Source organism: Nerophis ophidion, linkage group LG13 (genome assembly GCF_033978795.1).
Source record: "Nerophis ophidion isolate RoL-2023_Sa linkage group LG13, RoL_Noph_v1.0, whole genome shotgun sequence".
NCBI lineage: Eukaryota > Metazoa > Chordata > Actinopteri > Syngnathiformes > Syngnathidae > Nerophis > Nerophis ophidion.
The window spans coordinates 59520742-59544972 of NC_084623.1; the positions used below are offsets into that span (position 1 = coordinate 59520742).

The following is a 24231-nucleotide window of genomic DNA, read 5'->3' on the forward strand; positions in this document are numbered from 1 at the left end:
TATAATAAACAAAATGCAAAGCCGTAGGCTTATTCAGATTCATCAAACAACTTAAATTTGGAACACAGCATCATCGTTTTCACAACTTTTTTGTTGTTAGAGGTAGAGAGCGTTTTAATGTAAAGTTCCAGATCTTTTTTAAAGGCACTAAAGATAGGACGGGTATTAAGAAACTTACATTTACCATGAATTGATTAACGTGGACCCCGACTTAAACAAGTTGAAAAACTTATTCGGGTGTTACCATTTAGTGGTCAATTGTACGGAATATGTACTGTACTGTGCAAACTACTAATAAAAGTATCAATCAATCAATCAATCAATTTATGAATATAAAACTTAACCAATAAAATAATGAGGTTGCAAAGGTAGAATTCCTTTTCAAATTGTTGTTCATACAGTGTAAAACCAAAAATCACATCTTTAAAGTAAAGCACAAATTTGTCATAAATATTGTCCAGGATGAAGCGACAGATACCTGCCATAGTGATCGAGTGTTTTCAGCGATTCTGTTCTGTCTCTCTGTAATGTTTGTCTGATGTTACAGAGTTGAACTCCGGTCTGAAAACTACAATACCCAGAGTGCTATTCGGCAGAAGTGTGTACTTCCGGGTCCTTCGTGCTTGTTAAGTAGAGTTCCCCGCCTTTTGAAAAGGACGCCTTCATAACAATACAACTGAGCGCTTGTAGTTTGACATTATAAAGCGTTTTTGTCCGAGAATATGTCGCTGGACGATTGGTGGCTGTACTTAGTTTGAAGCCAGCAGTTGACAGTCATGTTGCTTCCTTCAGACGTCGCCCGTCTAGTTCTGGGTGAGTGTTGATTTCATGTAGCCTAGCATTAGCATTAGCCAACACAATCATTAACAGTTGGCCATTGCTCGCTATTATTGACATTCTTTAAAGGTCATATTGTCCCACCTCATAGTCAGCTGTTGATATTTCCAACGTTCTCCGTCACCAGGCTACCTTCAGGAGGAAGGTCTGTCCGACACAAGCCTGGCGTTTATCCAGGAGAGCCCCAACCTGCAGGAATATGCAGAACATAGCATGGGAGATGGTGCCGTGCCTGCTTGTGTCTTTGTAAGTTGCACTCAAATCACATCAATCACCTATTAAACATAGCATGGGAGATGGTGCCGTGCCTGCCTGTGTCTTTGTAAGTTGCACTCAAATCACATCAATCACCTATTAAACATAGCATGGGAGGTGGTGCCGTGCCTGCTTGTGTCTTTGTAAGTTGCACACAAATCACATCAATCACCTATTAAACATAGCATGGGAGATGGTCCCGTGCCTGCTTGTGTCTTTGTAAGTTGCACTCAAATCACATCAATCACCTATTAAACATAGCATGGGAGATGGTGCCGTGCCTGCCTGTGTCTTTGTAAGTTGCACTCAAATCACATCAATCACCTATTAAACATAGCATGGGAGATGGTGCCGTGCCTGCCTGTGTCTTTGTAAGTTGCACACAAATCACATCAATCACCTATTAAACATAGCATGGGAGATGGTGCCGTGCCTGCCTGTGTCTTTGTAAGTTGCACACAAATCACAATCACCTATTAAACATAGCATGGGAGATGGTGCCGTGCCTGCCTGTGTCTTTGTAAGTTGCACACAAATCACAATCACCTATTAAACATAGCATGGGAGATGGTGCCGTGCCTGCTTGTGTCTTTGTAAGTTGCACTCAAATCACATCAATCACCTATGAAACATAGCATGGGAGATGGTGCCGTGCCTGTCTGTGTCTTTGTAAGTTGCACTCAAATCACAATCACCTATTAAACATAGCATGGGAGATGGTGCCGTGCCTGCCTGTGTCTTTGTAAGTTGCACTCAAATCACATCAATCACCTATTAAACAGAGCATGGGAGATGGTGCCGTGCCTGCCTGTGTCTTTGTAAGTTGCACTCAAATCACATCAATCACCTATGAAACATAGCATGGGAGATGGTGCCGTGCCTGCCTGTGTCTTTGTAAGTTGCACTCAAATCACATTAATCACCTATTAATGATTTCTGTCCTTTTGCTTCCCCTCTAGTCCTTGTTTGGAAAAGGTCTAACAACCATCTTGAATGAGTATATGGCTGCCAAAACAAAAGGTAACCATTGTCTATGATTATTTGATTGATTGAAACCTTTTATTAGTAGATTGCTCAGTACAGTACATCCATCCATTTTCTACCGGTTATTAGCTTCGGGATCGCGGGGGGTGCTGGAGCCCATCTCAGCTACAATCGGGCGGAAGGCGGGGTACACCCTGGACAAGTCGCCACCTCATCGCAGGGCCAACACGGATAGACAGACAACATTCGCACTCACATTCACGCATTAAGGACCGTTAGTGTTGCCAATCAACTTATCCCCAGGTGCATGTCTTTGGAGGTGGGAGGAAGCCGGAGAACCCGGAGGAAACCCACGCAGTCTCGGGGAGGACATGCAAACTCCACACAGAAAGATCCCGAGCCCGGGATTGAACCCAGGACTACTCCGGACCTTCGTATTGTGAGGCAGACATAGGGCTGGGCGATATGGCCTTTTTTTAATATCGCAATATTTTTAGGCCATATCGCGATATACGATATGTATCTCGGTATGTTGCCTTAGCCCAGGGGTCGGGAACCTTTTTGGCTGAGAGAGCCATGGAAGCCAAATATTTAAAAATGTATCTCCGTGAGAGCCATATCATATTTTTTAACACTGAATACAACTAAATGCGGTCAGCACGGTGGAAGAGGGGTTAGTGCGTCTGCCTCACTATACTAAGGTCCTGAGTTCAATCCTCCGCTCGGGATCTTTCTGCGGAGTTTGCATGTTCTCCCTGTGACTGGATGGGTTCCCTCCGGGTACTGCGGCTTCCTCCCACCTCCAAAGACATCCACCTGGGGATAGGTTGATTGGCAACACTAAATTGGCCCTAGTGTGTGAATGCGAGTGTGACTGTTGTCTGTCTGTGTTGGCCCTGTGATGAGGTGGCGACTTGTCCAGGGTGTACGCCGCCCGAATGCTGCTGGGATAGGCTGCAGCGACCCCAGAAAGGGACAAGCGGTAGAAAATGGATGGATGGACAACTAAATGCGTGCATTTTTTAAGTAAGACCAACATTTTTAGAGTATAATAGGTCTCTAATTATTTTTAATAACATTGTTATTTCTTGAACAGGTGCGGTAGAAAACAGATGGATGGATTAAAATGCATGAGAATGTTTCGAAATTTGAACGTTATTTTTAACCTCGTGATTACCAGCGGAATTATTCATTACTTATCGTGTTAAGCAATGTCAGCTATGATTTATCTGAGAGCCAGATGCAGTCATCAAAAGAGCCACATCTGGCTCTAGACCCATAGGTTCCCAACCCCTGCCTTAGCCTTAAATGAACACTTGATACATATAATCACAGCAGTATGGTGGTTCTGTGTCCACATTAAAACATTCTTGTTCATACTGCAATAGTATATGCTCATTTTAAGCTTTCATGCTGAGAAGGAAATCACAATTAAGTCAATTTACCTAAACTGTATTTATTAGTTATTAGCAGGTGACTTTTCAAATGATGCTACATACTAGCAGTATTGCTACTTTTGGTAGCAACACTTGTGCCCCACTCTTGACAAATTAAAGTTGTCTATTCGACATGTTCCCCCTTGAAGCCAAACCACCCCCAGACGATGCTGGTTTTCGTGGGAATTAATTCTTCCTTCATTTGTTACCATATTCGCACCTTCTTTCTCTCGTATAACCACTCGACTGGGATGAGAATCAGCACCCCCGAGTCCGCTAGCATCACAGCTAACGTTTGCCATGCTGCTACCTCTCTGCTGGGCGAGGGCGTATACGTATGTGGCGTATGACGTGACAGTGTGTGACGTGTCTAAGTTAGTGCGCTTGCTGTCTGTGAGGAGACACAAGAAGGAGAGGGGAAGAGCCTGTAGTGTGATGCCCACAGCTAAAAGCAACTGCGTGAGAACGTATACTCAAATTTACGATACAGTCATTCTCTAGCAGAGACAAACCCGCGATATATCGCGTATATCGATATATCGCCCAGCCCTAGGCAGACGCACTAACCCCTGTCCCACCGTGCTGCCCCAGTACAGTACATATTCCGTACAATTGACCACTAAATGGTAACACATGACTAAGTTTTTCAACTTGTTTAAGTCGGGGTGCACGTTAATCAATTCATGGTACAAATATATACTATCAGCTAGGGATGGGCGATATTGCCTTTTTTTAATATCTCGATATTTTGAGGCCATATTGAGATAGACGATATATATTATGATATTTTGCCTTGACCTTGAATGAACACTTGATACATATAATCACCGCTGTATGATGATTCTGTGTGTCTACATTAAAACATTCTTCTTCGTACTGCATTAATACATGCTACTTTTAGATCTTTCATGCAGAGAAGGAAATCACAACTAAGTCAATTGACCAAAGCTGTATTTATTAAGCAAAACAGAAAGTGCAAGATTGTCAGAGACATTTTAAGTGTCAAATAAAAATGAGCTGCATAATAGTGTTCGTCCTTTGCTATATGGTAGGTTACTGCGGACGTTATCTCCTTCTGTTGTTGACTATTTTTTTTCATAAGGTGTTGATCTGGAAATGTTTGCCTCGGCATTTTAATGTTGTGGGCGTGTGGCACCGAACGGAGATGTTGACATGCGGAGTAAGCACTCTCCATTCTCTAGCAGGTGACTTTTCAAATGATGCGACATATTAGCAGTAATGCTACTTATTGTAGCAACGCTTTTGGCCCACACTTGACAAATTACGGTTGTCTGTTCGACATATTCCCACTTGAAGCCAAACCACCGCCAGATGATGGACCCACTGCTGTTTTTCTTGGGAATTAATTTTTCCTTCATTCGCGCCTTCTTTCTCTCGTATTACCACTCGCACGGCACTGCTAGCATCACAGCCAACGTTACCCATGCCGCTACCGCTCTGTTCCCGGAGTGCGTATACGTATGTGACGTATGAGGTGACAGTATGTGACGTATGAGGTGACAGTATGTGACGTATGAGGTGACAGTATGTGACATATGAGGTGACAGTATGTGACGTATGAGGTGACAGTATGTGACGTGTGAGGTGACAGTATGTGACGTATGAGGTGACAGTATGTGACGTATGAGGTGACAGTATGTGACGTATGAGGTGACAGTATGTGATGTATGAGGTGACAGTATGTGACGTATGAGGTGACAGTATGTGACGTATGAGGTGACAGTATGTGACGTATGAGGTGACAGTATGTGACGTATGAGGTGACAGTATGTGACGTGTGAGGTGACAGTATGTGACGTGTGAGGTGACAGTATGTGACGTGTGAGGTGACAGTATGTGACGTGTGAGGTGACAGTATGTGACGTGTGAGGTGACAGTATGTGACGTGTGAGGTGACAGTATGTGACGTGTGAGGTGACAGTATGTGACGTATGAGGTGACAGTATGTGACGTATGAGGTGACAGTATGTGACGTATGAGGTGACAGTATGTGACGTATGAGGTGACAGTATGTGACGTATGAGGTGACAGTATGTGACGTATGAGGTGACAGTATGTGACAGTATGTGACGTATGAGGTGACAGTATGTGACGTGTGAGGTGACAGTATGTGACGTGTGAGGTGACAGTATGTGACGTGTGAGGTGACAGTATGAGACGTATGAGGTGACAGTATGTGACGTATGAGGTGACAGTATGTGACGTATGAGGTGACAGTATGTGACGTATGAGGTGACAGTATGTGACGTGTGAGGTGACAGTATGTGACGTGTGAGGTGACAGTATGTGACGTGTGAGGTGACAGTATGTGACGTGTGAGGTGACAGTATGTGACGTGTGAGGTGACAGTATGTGACGTGTGAGGTGACAGTATGTGACGTGTGAGGTGACAGTATGTGACGTGTGAGGTGACAGTATGTGACGTGTGAGGTGACAGTATGTGACGTGTGAGGTGACAGTATGTGACGTATGAGGTGACAGTATGTGACGTATGAGGTGACAGTATGTGACGTATGAGGTGACAGTATGTGACGTATGAGGTGACAGTATGTGACGTATGAGGTGACAGTATGTGACGTATGAGGTGACAGTATGTGACGTATGAGGTGACAGTATGTGACGTATGAGGTGACAGTATGTGACGTATGAGGTGACAGTATGTGACGTATGAGGTGACAGTATGTGACGTATGAGGTGACAGTATGTGACGTATGAGGTGACAGTATGTGACGTATGAGGTGACAGTATGTGACAGTATGTGACGTATGAGGTGACAGTATGTGACGTGTGAGGTGACAGTATGTGACGTGTGAGGTGACAGTATGTGACGTGTGAGGTGACAGTATGTGACGTGTGAGGTGACAGTATGTGACGTGTGAGGTGACAGTATGTGACGTATGAGGTGACAGTATGTGACGTATGAGGTGACAGTATGTGACGTGTGAGGTGACAGTATGTGACGTGTGAGGTGACAGTATGTGACGTGTGAGGTGACAGTATGTGACGTGTGAGGTGACAGTATGTGACGTGTGAGGTGACAGTATGTGACGTGTGAGGTGACAGTATGTGACGTGTGAGGTGACAGTATGTGACGTGTGAGGTGACAGTATGTGACGTGTGAGGTGACAGTATGTGACGTATGAGGTGACAGTATGTGACGTATGAGGTGACAGTATGTGACGTATGAGGTGACAGTATGTGACGTATGAGGTGACAGTATGTGACGTATGAGGTGACAGTATGTGACGTATGAGGTGACAGTATGTGACGTATGAGGTGACAGTATGTGACGTATGAGGTGACAGTATGTGACGTATGAGGTGACAGTATGTGACGTATGAGGTGACAGTATGTGACGTATGAGGTGACAGTATGTGACGTATGAGGTGACAGTATGTGACGTATGTAAGAAGGTGTGCTTGCTGTCTGTGAGAAGGAGAGACAGGAAAGAGCGAGGAGAGCCTGTAGTGTAATGCCCGCAGCTAAAAGCAACTGCTTGAGAACGTATACTCCAATATCCCCATATAGCCATTTTCTATATCGCACAGAAACAAACTCCGCCCAGCCCTAGTGTGAAGCCAAAATGCGTCCAAACTTCCGATTTCGACGTTGCTGGAGGATCCACTAGCTTAAGCTTTCCACTCTGCTCCTCTGTGTTTCTCTGAGCTACACTGTGCGGGGGGTTATGGGAAATGTGGTTTACGCCTCAGACTGGCTCACTTAATAGTGCCAGGGAAAAAAACTACACAGGCGGGTGTATTCCCACTTCTCATTGACCGTCACATGTCATGGCATTATTGTGAGGATTTCCAGTATCGTTACATCCCTAATTACTACATCTACTGTTACTAACATCAACAATGTGTGGTGGTTCCTCCATCTTTCCCATAGAGACTTGCAGTGAAGTACCTGCCGTCATGACGTCACTGTGGAAAAAGCTGGATTTCACACTCAAGCAAATCAAGTAATTTGCATAAAGCACAGTGGGCGCTTTTACTGAAACCTTTATTCCACTGATGTTGTTGTGTTTGTCATCTCAGGTCCATGCAGACTTCTCCAGCTATATCAGCAAGTCAGAGGGGTAAGTCACATGGCTGGAAACCATATGGATATGCCACGGATGTTAAACTCAAGGCCCCGGGGGAAATTCTGGCCCGCCACATGATTTAAAATGATTTATGGGGTTTATTGCTGCATTATTTCATGTGGCTGCAGCATCATTTTATATGGCCCGGTGCATAACTTCTTTGGCGTGCCGCATTATTTTATGTGTTATTCCACGTCAATTTAAGTGGCGTGCCACATCATTTCATGTGTTATGCCGCGTTTTTTAAGTGGCCTGGCACGTCATTTTATGTATTCTGCCGTATCATTCTATGTGTTATGCCACATTAATTTAAGGGGCGCGGCACATCATTTTGTGTTATGCCGGATTATTTTATGTGTTATGCCGCATTTTTTAATGTGGCCTGGCACGTCATTTTATGTAACCTGCCGTATCATTCTATGTGTTATGCCACGTTAATTTAAGGGGCGCTCGCACATCATTTTGTGTTATGCCGCGTCATTTTATGTGTTATGCCGGTCATTTTATGTGTTATGCCGCATTTTTAATGTGGCCTGGCACGTCATTTTATGTAGCCTGCCTTATCATTCTATGTCTTATGCCACGTTAATTTAAGGGGCGCGGCACATCATTTTGTGTTACGCCGTTTTAATTCATCTTGCTCGCCATATCATTTTATGTGGTGTGGCACATTATTTAATGTGGCCTGTCATGTCATTTTATGTAGCTTGCCGCGTCTCATCTTACGTGTTATGCCACATTAATTTAAGTGGCACGCCACATCGTTTTAAGTGTTAGGCCGTGATAATCTAAAGGCTTACTGAAATTACATTTTCTTATTTAAACGGGGATAGCAGGTCCATTCTGTGTCATACTTGATCATTTCGCGATATTGTCATATTTTTGCTGAAAGGATTTAGTAGAGAACATCCACGATAAAGTTTGCAACTTTCGGTGTTAAGAGAAAAGCCCTGCCTCTACCGGAAGTCGCAGACGATGACGTCACACGTGTGGGGGCTCCTCACATATTCACATTATTTTTAATGGGAGCCTCCAACAAAAAGTGCTATTCGGACCGAGAAAACGACAATTCCCCCATTAATTTGAGCGAGGATGAAAGGTTCGTGTTTGAGGATATTGATAGCGACGGACTAGGAAAAAAAAAAAGATTAAAAAAAAAAAAAGTTTAAAAAAAACGCGATTGCATTGGGATGGATTCCGATGTTTTTAGAGACATTTACTAGGATAATTCTGGGAAATCCCTTATCTTTCTATTGTGTTGCTATAGTGAGTTTGATATTACCTGATAGTCGGAAGGGTGTCTCCACGGGTGTCTTGACCCGCAGTGTCTCAGGGGAGTCGACGGCAGCTATGGACGGCACAAGCTCAGCTTTTCTCCGGTAAGAACTGACTTTTTAACCACAATTTTCTCACCGAAACCTGCTGGTTGACAATTGGTAGGGATCCATGTTGGCTTGACCGCGCTCTGATCCATAGGAAAGTTTCACGGTGGCAGAGGGGTTAGTGCGTCTGCCTCACAATACGAAGGTCCTGCAGTCCTGGGTTCAAATCCAGGCTCGGGATCTTTCTGTGTGGAGTTTGCATGTTCTCCCCGTGAATGCGTGGGTTCCCTCCGGGTACTCCGGCTTCCTCCCACCTCCAAAGACATGCACTTGGGGATAGGTTGATTTGCAACACTAAATTGGCCCTAGTGTGTGAATGTTGTCTGTCTATCTGTGTTGGCCCTAAGATGAGGTGGCGACTTGTCCAGGGTGTACCCTGCCTTCGGCCCGATTGTAGCTGAGATAGGCGCCAGCGCCCCCCGCGACCCCAAAAGGGAATAAGCGGTAGAAAATGGATGGATGGCTGGACTAGAAAAAAAAAAAAAAGTAAAAAACACGCGATTGCATTGGGACGGATTCCGATGTTTTTAGACACATTTAGTAGGATAATTCTGGGAAATCCCTTATCTTTCTATTGTGTTGTTAGTGTTTTAGTGAGTTAAATAGTACCTGATAGTCGGAGGTGTGTCTCCACTTTTTAACCACAATTTTCTCACCGAAACCAGATGGTTGACAATTGGTAGGGATCCATGTTGGCTTGACCGCGCTCTGATCCATAGGAAAGTTTCACCTCCAGGAATTTTAAACAAGTAATCACCGTGTGTTTGTGTGGCTAAAGGCTAAAGCTTCCCATCTCCATCTTTCTCCTGTAACTTCTCCAATATTAATTGAACAAATGGCAAAAGATTCAGCAACACAGATGTCCAAAATACTGTGTAATTATGCGGTTAAAGCAGACGACATTTAGCTGTGTGTGTGTGTGCAGCGCTCATATTCCTAACAGCCCGTGACGTCTTGCGTACACGACGTCTTCAAGACGAAACACCCGGGAAATTTAAAATTGTAATTTAGTAAACTAAAAAGGCCGTATTGGCATGTGTTGCAACGTTAATATTTCATCATTGATATATAAACTATCAGACTGTGTGGTGGGTAGTAGCGGGTTTCAGTAGGCCTTTACGTGGCGCACTACATAATTTTATGTGTTATGCCACATTAATTCATGTTGCCCGCCACGTCTTTTATGATGTATGCCACATTTGGGCCGCGTGTCATTTATCTGGCCTGCAAAAAAAGGCTGGAATGAAAGAAAACCTTTCTGACTGAATGCACATATTCTTTTAATCGTACTTCTATTGATATTATTTCATCCTACCACAAGCAAAGCAAGTTATAGTCAATCCTTTAGTAGAAACTATAGTCATGAAAAAGAGTATAAATAAATAGTATAACGAGGCCGTTATACTTTTATATTCATATAAATTCACTAAAGGCAGCCATAATTGCAATGTGGCCCTTAACTACAAGGAGTAGTTTGACACACCTGGTATATACAGTCGTCACATCGCCTTTCAAATATCCTGACATCGCAAATTTATTTTCAGTGTATTGTAAATATTTTTGGCGCAAATTAAGTCTTATGTCTCGTATGTACTAGAGGGCAGTATTGCTTTTATTTTCTACTATTGTGATGTGGCGATTGATCAAGATATTCAACAAGCGGGACTTGTGTGTCCGGGTGAAGCATGAACAATGTCAACAACAACGACACGGCGACTAATCTTGGTGCTGTCTTTACCGCGACAATCAAGGCGGCCAACTTTTTAAACAACTTCATCTTCAACCCCTGCCTCGTCAATAACACATCTCCACATTGGTGAGGCCATAGATGGATGACTCATGAGAAATGTGTTGCTGGTAGGGGTGTAACGGTACACAAAAATTTCGGTTCGGTACGTACCTCGGTTTAGAGGTCACGGTTCGGTTAATTTTCAGTACAGTAAGAAAAAAACAAAATAAACATTTTTTGATTATTTATTTAACAAATTTGCTAAATCTTCCACCAAAAATATATTGATGTGAAGTAATCGGAAACTTGGATAGGTCAATAATTCATAATAACATTGATTTTGATTCTTTATTATGTTTTGAGCAATGACAGTTTGAAAGAAAAAAAAACAGCTTTGTTTAATTAGACAACGTTGCAACTTTTTCTAAATTACATTTAGCCTTCAAGCTTTTTTATTTCACTTTCGTTTATTTTAATACTATTTTTAGAATGTGCCATGGGCCTTTAAAACATTAGGTGTGTGCCGCAAATGGCCTCCGGGGCACACTTTTGACACCCCTGCTACAGATATTAAAAAATTAAATCAGAGCCTGGCGACGCATGCATGTTTATCACAACTCTCTCGCTCTCTCTGTCTCTGTCCCTCCCTCACGAACGCTGCTGTGTGCAAAAATTGTCTGGTTTTGAACCCCTTCTTAACCTTGAACGTACATTGAAAATACACGCAACCCTAACTTAATTTGAGGCATTTAAGAAACTCCACTCGGACAGCCCCGCAAAAGAGGACATGTCCGGTGAAAAGAGGAGGTATTATCAGTCTATCATAGCCCAGTCGTTGCTAGCATGCCGTGTGTTGTTGTTTTTTTGATTGATTGAAACTTTTATTAGTAGATTGTACAGTACAGTACATATTCCGTACATTTGACCACTAAATGGTAACACCCCAATAAGTATTTTAACCTGTTTTAAGTCGGAGTCCACGTAAATCAATTCATGGTGCCTCGTAGGGGTGCAACGGATCAAAAAACTCATGGATTGGATAATTTTTTTCGGATCAGCAAAAAAAAAAAAAAAAGACAAGACAAATAAACAGAAGTTTTGCCGTTTTGTTTTGTAACACTTTTAAATTATTAAATTAAAATTTATAAAATTTAGTTCAAGTGCACAAGGCATAATTTCTTCTTTTTAACATAACTAATGAAAAACAGTGCCAGATAAAAAGGGATTTCTCCTTTCCTCCACTGCTTGTGTCAGTACCTGCACAAGGTGTCTCGTAGAGGAGGCGTGTCTTCTCATCTCTCACTCTACTGTGATGAAATGAGCGCTTATGGTCACATAGTTCCCCTGGACCTCCACCCTTGCATTTATGGTCACATAGTTCCCCTGGACCTCCACCCTTGCATTTATGGTCACATAGTTCCCCTGGACCTCCACCCTTGCATTTATGGTCACATAGTTCCCCTGGACCTCCACCCTTGCATTTATGGTCACATAGTTCCCCTGGACCTCCACCCTTGCATTTATGGTCACATAGTTCCCCTGGACCTCCACCCTTGCATTTATGGTCACATAGTTCCCCTGGACCTCCACCCTTCTGTTGTGAGCTCAACAGATGACGCTCGGGATAGTTCGTCCACAACTTTTTTCTTCTCTTGCTCATAAAAATCTGGCACAATCTTAGCGTTGAAGTTGGTGCGCGACGGGATGTCTTAATGTGGCTGAAGCACTTTCAGCATGTGTTTAAAACCCTGGTTTTGCACAATGGATTCTGCACCTATAAACACACCGATTAAATGGCACGGGGCATTCAAGTTCCTCCCTTACTCCGCTCGCCAGTACCACGCTGTGCGAACATCTTTTTTTTTTTTTTTTCATAAATCAGACCGCGGATCACGTGTGTGCCGAACCAAAGATATTGATCCGTTGCACCACTAGTGCCTCGGTGTGCATTGTTTACAAAACGTGCGCTACTTAATATGTCCGTGTCGATCGGTACATCACCGAACCGAAACCCCGTACCGAATCGGTTCAATACAAATACACGTACCGTTACACCCCTAGTTGCTGGGTACCACCCGTGCCCCTGCAGAGATGTTTGATGCTGAAACGTGTTTGCCAGACCCCTGAAGGTGTGCACCATATGTTGCTGTAATTCCACCAAACATCCGCAGGGGCTTTGCATTGAGCAGTGTGAGAAATTTCAAGTTAATATGACTGGTCAAAGTTTGGTGTTCGATAACAGTGCCACCATGTGGTGTTTTTATCAGACATCAGGAGCGCATGTTTTTGACTCCTTTTCAGCCTGTCGTGAGCAGCAGTTCAGGAGAAGGCGGAGCTTAAACACCAATGATCCTCCCACAGCACGTTCCCGTGTTGGACTGGCCAACCTGGCGAGACAGCGGGTGTTGAGCATGACTTCAGGGAGCAGCCTGGTTTGCTCCTCCATCTCGGAAACAACCTTAATCAGCAGCCCTGCACTCAGCTCGCAGAATATGCCCGGTCATTCCACCCCTCTGAGCTACTCCGCTCCTCAAATCCAAGCCACTCCGGGCAGTGCCACGCCTCACCAGTTCCACGATGGCAGCCGCTCACTCGATACACAAAGTGAGTGTCTTAGTTCATATTTTCATTGCAGACACAGTCTCCTTTTTTAGCTTGTTGTTGGGTTTGATTTACATTTATTGTACTTAAATTATATTTGCAGAGTGCCATGTTTGGAAGTATATTGAACAATCATATGATGCAGCAAGATAAAACATGGCTTATACTGTGCTTTGTCCATTCCAGGAGATTTACCAGTCCAGATAATAGTTACAGAACCACGACTAAATCCAGGACCCATGTCTCCAGGGCGACGGAAATGGTAAGTAAAACTGATATCTGCACAGACACAAACTACCAACACATTGCTTGTAGAATAGCTTATAGCAGAGGTGTCCAAAGTGTGGCCAGGGGGCCGTTTGCATCCCGCAGCTTATTTTTCAATGATACATTCTAAAAATACTATTTGGAAAAAAAACATTAAAAAGTGGACTAAAGCAAACAAGAAAAACACAAACTATAATGCAGGTTGTTTTTCTTCTCTTTAAACCTGTCATTGCCGGAATAAATAATAAGGGAATCAAAATCAATGTTATGAATTATTGACCTATTGAAGGCTCCCATTATTTCACAGCAAATGTTCCACTTTGAAATATTTTTTGGGGAAAATATTGCATATTTTGTGTGTTTGGCATAAAAACAAAGTTTTCTTTGATAAAAAAAAATGGCATTAAACACACAAAAAATATCTAAAAAAATAATAAAAACATAAAATTGACGAGTAGTTCTAAAGTTAGAGACATAAGTATTGAAAGTATAGGGGAAAAAAGCATGACTTATTGTTAACACTTTGATAAGTGGGACCCTTTTGGATCCCCAAGAATTTTTGTGGGATTCAACTGTCATTGCTCAAAAATAATAATGAATCATAGTCAATGTTATGAAATATTGAAGGATCCAATTATTTCACAGCAAATGTTCCACTTTGAAATATTTTTTGGGGAAAATATTGCATAATTTTTGTGTTTGGCATAAAAACAAAATTTTCTTTGATTTAAAAAAAAAAAACAGCATAAAATAAAACATTACTAAAATGAAATAAAAACTTAAAATCCATGAATAGTTCTGAAGTTATAGACTTAAGTGGTGAAAGTATAAAACAAAAAGTATGACTTATTGTTCACAAGTTGATAAGTGGGACCCTTTTGGATCCCCAAGAATTACAGGTGGATTCAAAAATAATAATGAATCCAAATCAATGGCTCGGTTGGTAGAGCGGTCGTGCTAGCAACTTGAGGGTTCGAGGTTCGATCCCCGCTTCCGTCATCCTAGTCACTACTGTTGTGTCCTTGGCCAAGATACTTCAAACCCACACTGGTTTAAATGTAACTAGGCTCTCACTATGTACAGCGCTATAGAAATGTAAGAAGAAAGAAAGAAATAAAATGATAGGATTTATTTTTAACACTTTTATGACTGAGACCCTTTCGGGTCCCTAAGACCAAACTTGAGAGGAGCCCTATAGGTAAAAAAAAAATCAATCAAAGTTTTTTTATATAGCCCTAAATCATGAGTGTCTCAAAGGGCTGCACAAGCCACAACAACATCCTCGGCTCAGATTCCACATCAGGGCAAGAAAAAACTCAACCCAATGAGATTACAATGAGAAACCATGGAGGGGCCCGCAGATGTGGGGCAGATGACAGAAGACCGTTTTAGTAACACTTTTAATATGTGACTCAAACCAGAGAGTTGGATCGAAGATAACACCCAGATTCTTTACAGAGTCGCCTTGTGTAATTGGTTGGTTATCAAATGCTCAAGTGGTATTATTAAATTGGTGTCGGTGTTTAGCAGGACCGATAATCTGCATTTTCGTTTTCTTAGCGTTGATACAATCTATATAATGTATTGGTTGAATACCAATGTAAATATCAAAATTATTTTTCTGGGTGTGGCCCTCAGTGGAAAAGTTTGGACAGCCCCGTCCTATATTGATGTCTTACTAAACTGCAGTTTACATGGGTGCACTTCTGGGAGTCAAATTTCCTTCCTCACTCTAAAAATGTAGTTAACTGGGGTTGCGTTCAGACCAGATGTTCCTCCGAAGGAATTTAAGTTGGTGGTCAATCCCAAGTTCTTTTGGTGACACATAAGCTGATTTTAAATGATAACCCAGAACAGAATTGGTATTTTGCAATTCATTCCAAAGCTTTGGAGAGACCAACCTAAAAAACAACACATTTAATTCGCATCGCCTAGTTGATCTGAAAACACAACAGAAGTCTTGTCTTTTTCAATATGCCAATAGCCCCCACCCTTCAGAGCGAATACACATATCTATTGTTTTCCTCAGCTGGAGACAGAAAGAGATAGGAAGAAGGAGTATTGCTAATCCTGCATTCCAAGCCCAAGGTAGTCTACAATGTTCCATCGATCATGAGATAAAGAAAAGATAAAAAGAGTACAAGATGGAACACTAGCTATTTCAAATATGACTAGAGGAAAAAAAAAACTTTTAAATATGGATATATGTAGATATCTATCTCCGTCACTGGTCATTGAATTGTCCATGGTTGTGAATGGTTATTTGTATATATGTTTTCTGTGATGAAATGTTGACTGGGATAGGCTCCAGCTGACCCGGTACTCTGAACTGCATAGTCATTAGAAAGTGAACGAATATTAGCGTTTTGAAGCAGTTGAGGAGTGCACTACATGGTTGTTCTTGTACCCAATAGAAGCACAATTGGTTCTGTCTGGAATAGTTTGCAACATCGAGCACAAACACATGACTTCAGCAAGGTGCAATGGAAGCCTAAATGATTTGTTTCAATGTTGTTGTGAAACTTTATCAGGGACACTCCTAGGAAAAGGAGCGGTCCTGCGGGAGGCAGCAATGCTTCCGCCAGGTCCAGTGCGCCTGTCAGTAGTGTTGCTGCTGAAGCACCACCCGAGGAAGCTGTGGAGGAGAACTTCCCCGTAAGTGAAAATGTTCCTGCCGAATTATAACGTAGACAGTCATACCAAATGTGCACGTCCGCAGCAACTGGTGATACAAAATGCTCGTGACAAGATATTGGGAGACCGATCGTTACAAGAAAAGCTTGCTGAGAACATCAATAAGATTCTCGCAAAGTAAGTTTGCATTCGTCTTCAATTGGGGGTTTCCTTCGACTGTGCAATGGTTACTGATTTTGTGTGTGTGTCAGTGATTCTACGCCCCAAACACCGAAAGCCCCGTCAAGTTCAGTGGAAGACGACCAGTCCATCGATGAAATTCTTGGATTACAGGTGCTAAATCACCTCACATTTTGTCTTGAAACAGCGTTCTTATTTGTGAGGTTACATCACCATGCACTCAATATTAACACCCCGCTTTATGTCCTCTAACACAGGGAGAAATACATATGAGTGATGATGCAATCCATGACATTTTGGAGCAAACAGAGTCAGATCCTGCTTTTCAAGCCCTTTTTGACCTCTTCGACTATAGTAAACCTTAATGACGTTGTTTTTATTTACCATGTCATGAATAATTGTGTGCCATTATTGATCTGCTGTTTGTCCGCAGATAAAAGCAGAGCAGATGGAGAAGATGTAGATATGAGTAATGTCACAGAGGACAACAATACCGCCGGACCACCTCCATCCACCGTCGGACAACTTCCGAGTAACCCCTGCCCAGGTAGGTTGGAAAAATGAATTCAGTGCTGCAGAACAAAGACACTGAGATAAGTCATTGACTTTTCTATGTTAAACAGGTACCACAGAGCAAGAAAGCTCCTTTTCAACAGCAGCCGCAATGAAGAACAAAATTGTGCAGGAACGCAAGACAAGGAAATCGACAGCTTTCCTGAAGAAGAGCGTGATGGGCTCCAGCAGCAGGTCCTCACGACTGGACAACAGCTCTGCCCGACTGCTGATTCCTCATGAGGATTACCGTGGTAGCTCCTCTTCTGCCCTGAGTGAAAACACTCAAGAAAAAGCTTCCCTTTTTTCTCTCTCTGTTCCTCTCTCATCAATGGATATTGCTACCTCGATGGACACGTCTTTAACAGTTTTAGAGAGTCCAGCATCTCTGGTTGACCTGACGTCCATCCCTTCATCAGTTGCCACTACAGTGGCACCAGTACCTTATGTGGACAATCAAAGTAAACAAGCTCCGTCTTCTTCACTGAGTAATCAGCCTGCCTTTTTGTCCCACTCGAGTGCCGACATGCCACTCATGTCAGTTCCAAGCAGCGGTGGCAATGACCGACCGCCGACTCTCTTTGGAACTCCTCAGTCTTCCATAGGTGCTAACACCGCTGCATCAAATTCTGTACCGGCGTGTTCCCCTCTGTTATGTGCACGGAGCCCTTCCACCGGTACTCCAGCCACACCCTCCAAGTCAGGAATAGCAGGTGTTGCTGCATCCACCTGTGTGAGCAGCATTGTCAATACCCCAAGCAAAGTTTCAGACGATCCCAGTAACATAGTTTCTTTGAAAATTATCATCAGTGATAACCCAGATGAGGATCCCTCAAGCGATAACGCTTTGAATCAAGCCATTTCCAACATTCCCACAGAAAAGATACCCACAATCTACCTTTCCTCGCCTGCCAAATCCCCCAGAGAGCCCGGCACACCAAGAGGGACTAATCCGGACGAAACGGCACTGGCAGTGTGCGGCTTACAAAGCGCCGAAGCTTTAGCCAACTCGCCCTGTAAAAGCGTTCCATCGAACCAGTTGGCAGCAACTACACAAGCGCAGCAAAGCTACATTATTCAACTTCCTGTGGACACGGCCAACCCTGCGCTCCAAGGAGCCACCACGAGCTACTTACTCATGACGGAACCGCTGCCAGCTCAGACTGGGGCCAGACAGTCGCAAGTACCTGTCGCTGTCACCAACGGACCACTTCTGCCTAAAACCAACCAGTATAATGTGACTGCAGCTAACCCAGCACAAGGTTTTGTCACTGGTAGGAACACAATGTGCTTGTTTTTGTTTTATTAGCACTGGCATTAATGGAATACCACATTTCTTCACAGGGTCAGCCCTCATCCTACCATCTCCTGTTAAGCCCATGATGCTCCCTATGACGGTTATGGGACAGAATAGTATTGGGAATGTCCACATGATGGCCAATCAGGTAACATGATTTTATCTGCGCTTATTTGTTCACCGGTTTCCCTTTATCACGTATCAATTCCTTATTAAATGGTACTAATGAAGACTTGTTCTACAGCTTGTTGGAATTCCAACCTCGGTGCCAATGCAGCAAAGTCTAAATGTTGAGCCCAAACCCCCAAGAGTTGCAGTGACATCTGCTGGTAAGTGTTTGCCGTCCTCCCCGTTAGCCACATTATTGTGATGGTTGAACTGGACTGTAAGAGTGCCAAATTAGCCTGCTTTCAAATAGGGCTGGACAGCTAATCGGGTTTCTATTGTGGCTTCTTAGGATCATCAAAATGTCATTTTAAATCAAATATTGCAAATTCCTGAGCTTGTAACAGTGAAATGGGTGACTGAGTGTATGCATAAAAAACAAGACTGTCTGCTACTAGTTTGGGGTTTTGCCATGGTTGCTACTTTTTATTTGACAGTGCTAGTGTGCCAATAATCACTCAACTCGATTTAAAATGTAAGGCACTTCCGTGTTAACGTAACCGTAGCTGGAGTCCCAGAATTAGCCAATTAAAGGGAGTCCGCTCTTAAATGCAGAATATCAGAGAAATTGATATAAATGTGAATGAAATGTCGTCATTGTGAAGAGAACAATAATTTGTTTGTGGAAATAATGTGCCCAAACACATCTTGAACAACTGTTGCATCCAGTTGTGATGCACTAAATGCCCTGAGAATATTTTTATACCATTTTTAATTGTTGCTGCGTACTGTACAATTACCTATTTTGAGAATATTACAAGTGTTCTAAAGACTTTTTAATTCAAAAACAAATAGCAACAAATCCAGCATGTTTTTCTGGTGTTGTTATAAAATGTACTCGAGTTTAGAGACTTCTGTCCCTCCATGTACCCGAAGAAAAGAGAGCTGCAGCGAGCATGACGTCACACTTGCTCCTTCTCCACCTGGGCCTTTTCTCCTTGAAAGCCGTCACTGTCTTCTTAATGGCGTGCGTCTTGTTAGGGTCCGCCAGGCCCATTGTAATTTACATTTGGGTTCGGTGATTAAAGTCATTTTTCCGATGGCCGAGTTTTCGGTGCATCACTATTCAATAGTGCAGAAATAATAGGCAATGTATATCAACTCATACTGTAACGATCTGCTGGTGGCCATGTTTTATGTTCATGTTTTGATTGATTGATTACTTTTATTAGTAGATTGCACATATCCCGTACAATTGACCACTAAATGGTAACACCCGAATAAGTTTTTCAACTTGTTTAAGTCAGGGTCCACGTTAATCAATTCATGGTAATTCAATTCATGTGGTTTGGATGTCATGTATTTTGTTTTCCCATAATCACAAACACCGTCCATGCTTGATAGGTGATTGGCAGAGAATGAGTAAGTGTTGTTTAGGGCTGGGCGATATGGCCAAAAACTATATGACGACATACGTTTTTTTTATATTTATTGATGTATAGTAATATTTATGACTTATTTAAGCTTGCCAATAAATACAGTAATACAATTTCCAACTTACCGAGGGGGCTATTTATCAGTGGAGAAGGTGTCTGGTAGCCGGGCTAAGGTAATTAAATAAAGTAGATTTGACGGTAGTTGCAGATTTGAGACACTAGATGGCAGTAATGTATACATTATTGAGCACTACACTGACTAGTTTGAGAAGCTACTCATTAAAGTAACACTTTGGGAGTGTCATGATGTTACCGCACCGTCTGCTTTAAAACCAACAAAAGACAAGTTTCTCTTGTTGAGTTTGTATATCAAGATATTACAGTTTCTCTTCTCGCTCCATGCAGAGAATCCACAGAAAGACGGCGCCACCACACGAGTTATGAGAGTAGTGTGTGTGTGTGTGTGTGTGTGTGTGTGTGTGTGTGTGTGTGTGTGTGTGTGTGTGTGTGTGTGTGTGTGTGTGTGTGTGTGTGTGTGTGCTCCTTTAAGAATGGCAGTGTGTACTGTTGGGTAAGTGACTTCAGTGAGTGTGTGGCAGAGTGAAGAGAGCAAGCGAAAGTGTCCAGTTGTGTCTTGCAGAAATAACAATAAAGCAACCAAATTGTCACAAGTCGGCAGCCTCGTCATTCCGACCCGAAAGCGGAGCTTAGCAGACTCATTGTCGGGTAAAGTGAAGGGTGTTACCCCCGACGAAAACATCTCCCCTGCGCTCCTCCACTACGGCCTAGGCCTGGCAGGAAAGGTGTACCGCGAGGTAGTTGATACTCCGTGATTGGCTGTTAGCATGTCCCTCCCATTGCTCAGTGACACTTCCTGTTTCCTGTTCGCTGGGTTCCCAAAGCAACAGTGACTTCATAAAATTAGTCTTACTTCAAAGTTTTTGGTTTCTTCTGACCATAAAATCTAAATAAATATCGAAAATTTTATCAAACGCATTTTGTATGGATATTGAGTATGTGTCTATCGCAATTGATATCGTATTATTGACCCAGCCCTAGTGTTGTGTGTCTGGGGAAGCACCGAAATAAAAGTGTTTGCATACGAGGTAAAACGTGTTGGAATTGTGCATTTTATTAGCATAAGATTGGCAACAAAAGATACAAATAGTGTCAGACTTTGTGTGACTTCTTCCGGAGACTACAATCAATTATATTACTTTATTTTGTTTTCACAAAGAACAAAAAAACCTATGGAGGCAATGATATTGCAGTGGCGGTGCGCCAAATTCAATTACATTACAGGGACAACCTGCAGTGTGTGTGCTAATTTCTCTAACCCTATTTCTGTTTATTCTAGATACTACGCACAATGTGGTGGTGCAGAACCTGCAGAGTGATACAAGTTCCAGCCATAAGAGAATTTTATGTTTTGAGTCGCCTACAGAAGTTCAACCACCAGGTTCAAAAGCAGGAACCATGGCTGCACCTTCTTTAACAAACACATTGACTTCACAAAGCACCACTCAAACTAAAAAATGCTACTCACGTGTAGCTCCTCGTACAAGGCCAGCTATTCTGGGGGGCAATAAACCCAAACGGAAGGTCGAAACCATCAGGTGTGTTGCGGATCGCCAAGCTAGTGGCAACTTGGTTGTGCCCATCGCTCCAAAACAGCAAGAGAACAATGTCACAAAGAACTCAACCATCCTCAACCAAGAACCTCAAACTGCGAGTGGAGCTGGACGCTTAGAAGTAGGATCTAAATCCAAAGCATTGGTAGGAAAACCCAGCCTTGATAAGGATGGAACCCAAATGAAGGACTCTGGTGGGTCCAAATCATTGTCATCTGTGTCTGAACCAAAGTCTATGAGTTGTAAAGATCCTAAAGAACATACGGAGAAAAAGATTCTTCCTCAGGACAAACCAAATGTGACGGCCAACAAGGAAAACGAAGTGATTGTTGGCTCCCAAGATCAGCTTCATGTGTCAACACCTTCCTCTTCTGAACCATCAGACTTATGTCCTCCAGCTGTTACACAATCCAGGTCTGGCAAAATTCCCTCAAAGACCAGTTCTTTCGCCAAACAGGCAGCTGAGATGCTGCAGGACATTCACAGACCAGCTAAGAAGTCTGGAATCAGCAGTCCAGACCCCGGCGGTCCCCGGACCCAAGGGACTGGCAATAACCAGGACGAGTCCGTCAACTGTCCCAGGACTCCTTTGCAACAGAAAAAGGGCAAAGACGCAGAAGGAACGCCGAAGAACCTTCTTCCCCACAACACCCCGGACATTCCCACAAGCAGCCCGGCCAGCGAGGCTGGCAGTGAAAACAGCATCAACATGGCCGCTCACACGCTCATGATCCTGTCGCGCTCCGCCATCTCCAGGACTGGCTCGCCACTCAAGGACAGTTTGCGTCAGAAGGAAGTGGGCGAGAAGTCTCCCTCCAGCTTGAAGAACTCAAAGAAACGCAAGCAGTCCCCTCCAACTGCCAGCCCCCCAGGAAAGAAAGCAGCAAAGCAATCTCCCGAGAAAAAGACAGAGCGGGTAAGACTACTTCTTTGTTGTCTTTATTAAAATATCTTTATAGGCTGGATTTTATTCATACAGTGCAGTGGCCTCTTAAGTGTTTCCCATTTGTTGATACATTTGTAAAGTTTCATGCGGCCTTAAGCTGGAGGTGAGTCACTGATCTCCAGACAGCCTCCACATCAGACCAGTCACCAAAACCACACCAGAGGATTGTCATTTCCCTCTCTTCCCGGCAAGATGCTGAATTCAAACAGCACTTGAGCCGAGAATAGTGACCTGACAACACACACAAGAACCCAAAAACAGAGGAGAAGTAAATGGCCACCAACAAAACATCAACTTGAATCGTTATATTTGTGGACATGGTTTTACTTTTGGTGCCAAATGTAACTCACCACTCTGTTATCATCCATATTTGGCATTTCTACCACATTTAATGACTGTTATCAGATGTTACTTGAATGATCATCAAAGGTTGGCAAATGCATACGATATCATTGTTTTCCTCCTCTAACTGTAGCTGCTTTTCCATTTTGCAGAAAAGGAAAAAAGTCATAAATTGCTTCCCTCATGACTTGGATGTGGAAAAGTTCCTTTCTTCACTTCACTACGATGAATGAAAGCCAACAAGGAAGAGCTGCCATACCATGGTGACCTGCTAGGGTTACTCTCACGGAATAAAAGGAGCCATTTGCTGACCCACTACCCATTGTTCATTTTCATACCACCACCTCAAACATTGTATACCCATGGTTGATTTTCATACCACCACCTCAAACATTGCATACCCATGGTTCATTTTCATACCACCACCTCAAACATTGTATACCCATGGTTGATTTTCATACCACCACCTCAAACATTGTATTCCCTTGGTTCATTTTCATACCACCACCTCAAACATTGTATACCCATGGTTCATTTTCATACCACCACCTCAAACATTGTATTCCCTTGGTTCATTTTCTTACCACCTTAGACTTTGCATACCGGTGATTAATTTTCATACCTTGACCTGAGACCTTGTATACCCATGATTCATTTTCATACCACAGCCTTAGACTTTGCACACCCATAATCATTGTTCATACCATGACCTCAAACCTTGTATATCCATGATTCATTTTCATACCATGACCTTGTATACCCATGATTAATTTTCATACCCTGACCTTAGAAATGTGTATACACATGATTCATGTTCACACCATGACCTTTTGTCATACCATGACCTCAGACCTTGTATACCCATGATTCATGTTCACACCATGACCTATACCTTGTATACTAATGAGATTTGTATTTGACCAATTAGTTTGCACTGTGTGGGCGATTAGAAGTCGCAGCCGTACAGCAAACAAGGCACTTTCTTTGCCCTATCCTTCTGCTCCATTCTATTGTAATTAATTGAACATAATTATAATGATCAGTGTATAGTTCTGCTGGAGAGTATTTATAGACTTGAAAAGTGCATATCATTCTCAAAGATGGGTCAGCAATTATTTGGTCAATATTTGACTCCCAGGTGTTTAAACCAGCTAACTCTGCTGTACATGTTGGTGTGTTAAGAATGCATTCAATTGTCATTAAATTTTGCATCTGTTTAAAGAAGACTCAAGTGTTTATCATGTGAAAAAATGAGATACAAAATTCTAGTTTAGCGGTTCGCAAACATTTTTCACAAAGTAGCACCTCAAAAAAAAAAAACACTTGGCTCTCCAAGTACTATCATGAGAACACAGTAGCATTGTAGGCCCACATATTAATTACAAACAAGGCAGAGGTTTTATTTAACAAGTACATTTTTTGGGGGCCACTGTCACAATGCTCACAATTTGAACAGTAACACTTCTTGAATATAAGAAAAGAAGACTGTACTTGATCTCTTATCGTTTC

At 42.7% G+C, this 24231-nt stretch overlaps 1 protein-coding gene across 4 annotated transcripts; it reads left to right on the forward strand.

The window, feature by feature from the left end:
* Positions 1 to 598: 598 nt before the first annotated feature.
* On the forward strand, positions 599 to 23946 carry npat (nuclear protein, ataxia-telangiectasia locus). 4 transcript variants are annotated; one of them, XM_061919304.1, is made up of 17 exons: positions 599 to 813; positions 965 to 1083; positions 2052 to 2112; positions 7425 to 7497; positions 7574 to 7614; positions 13033 to 13335; positions 13519 to 13594; positions 16131 to 16254; positions 16319 to 16410; positions 16485 to 16566; positions 16671 to 16767; positions 16847 to 16960; positions 17037 to 18239; positions 18310 to 18410; positions 18507 to 18591; positions 21161 to 22350; positions 22875 to 23946. In XM_061919304.1, exons 1-17 carry the CDS (start codon positions 777 to 779, stop codon positions 22953 to 22955), a joined length of 3879 nt encoding a protein of 1292 aa, XP_061775288.1. In that variant the 5' UTR covers positions 599 to 776; the 3' UTR covers positions 22956 to 23946. The 4 variants fall into 4 exon arrangements, with proteins under 4 accessions (XP_061775288.1, XP_061775289.1, XP_061775291.1 ...); XM_061919305.1 differs by having other exon boundaries at positions 13093 to 13335; XM_061919307.1 differs by lacking the exons at positions 599 to 813; positions 965 to 1083 and adding an exon at positions 1651 to 1685.
* Positions 23947 to 24231: the final 285 nt, after the last annotated feature.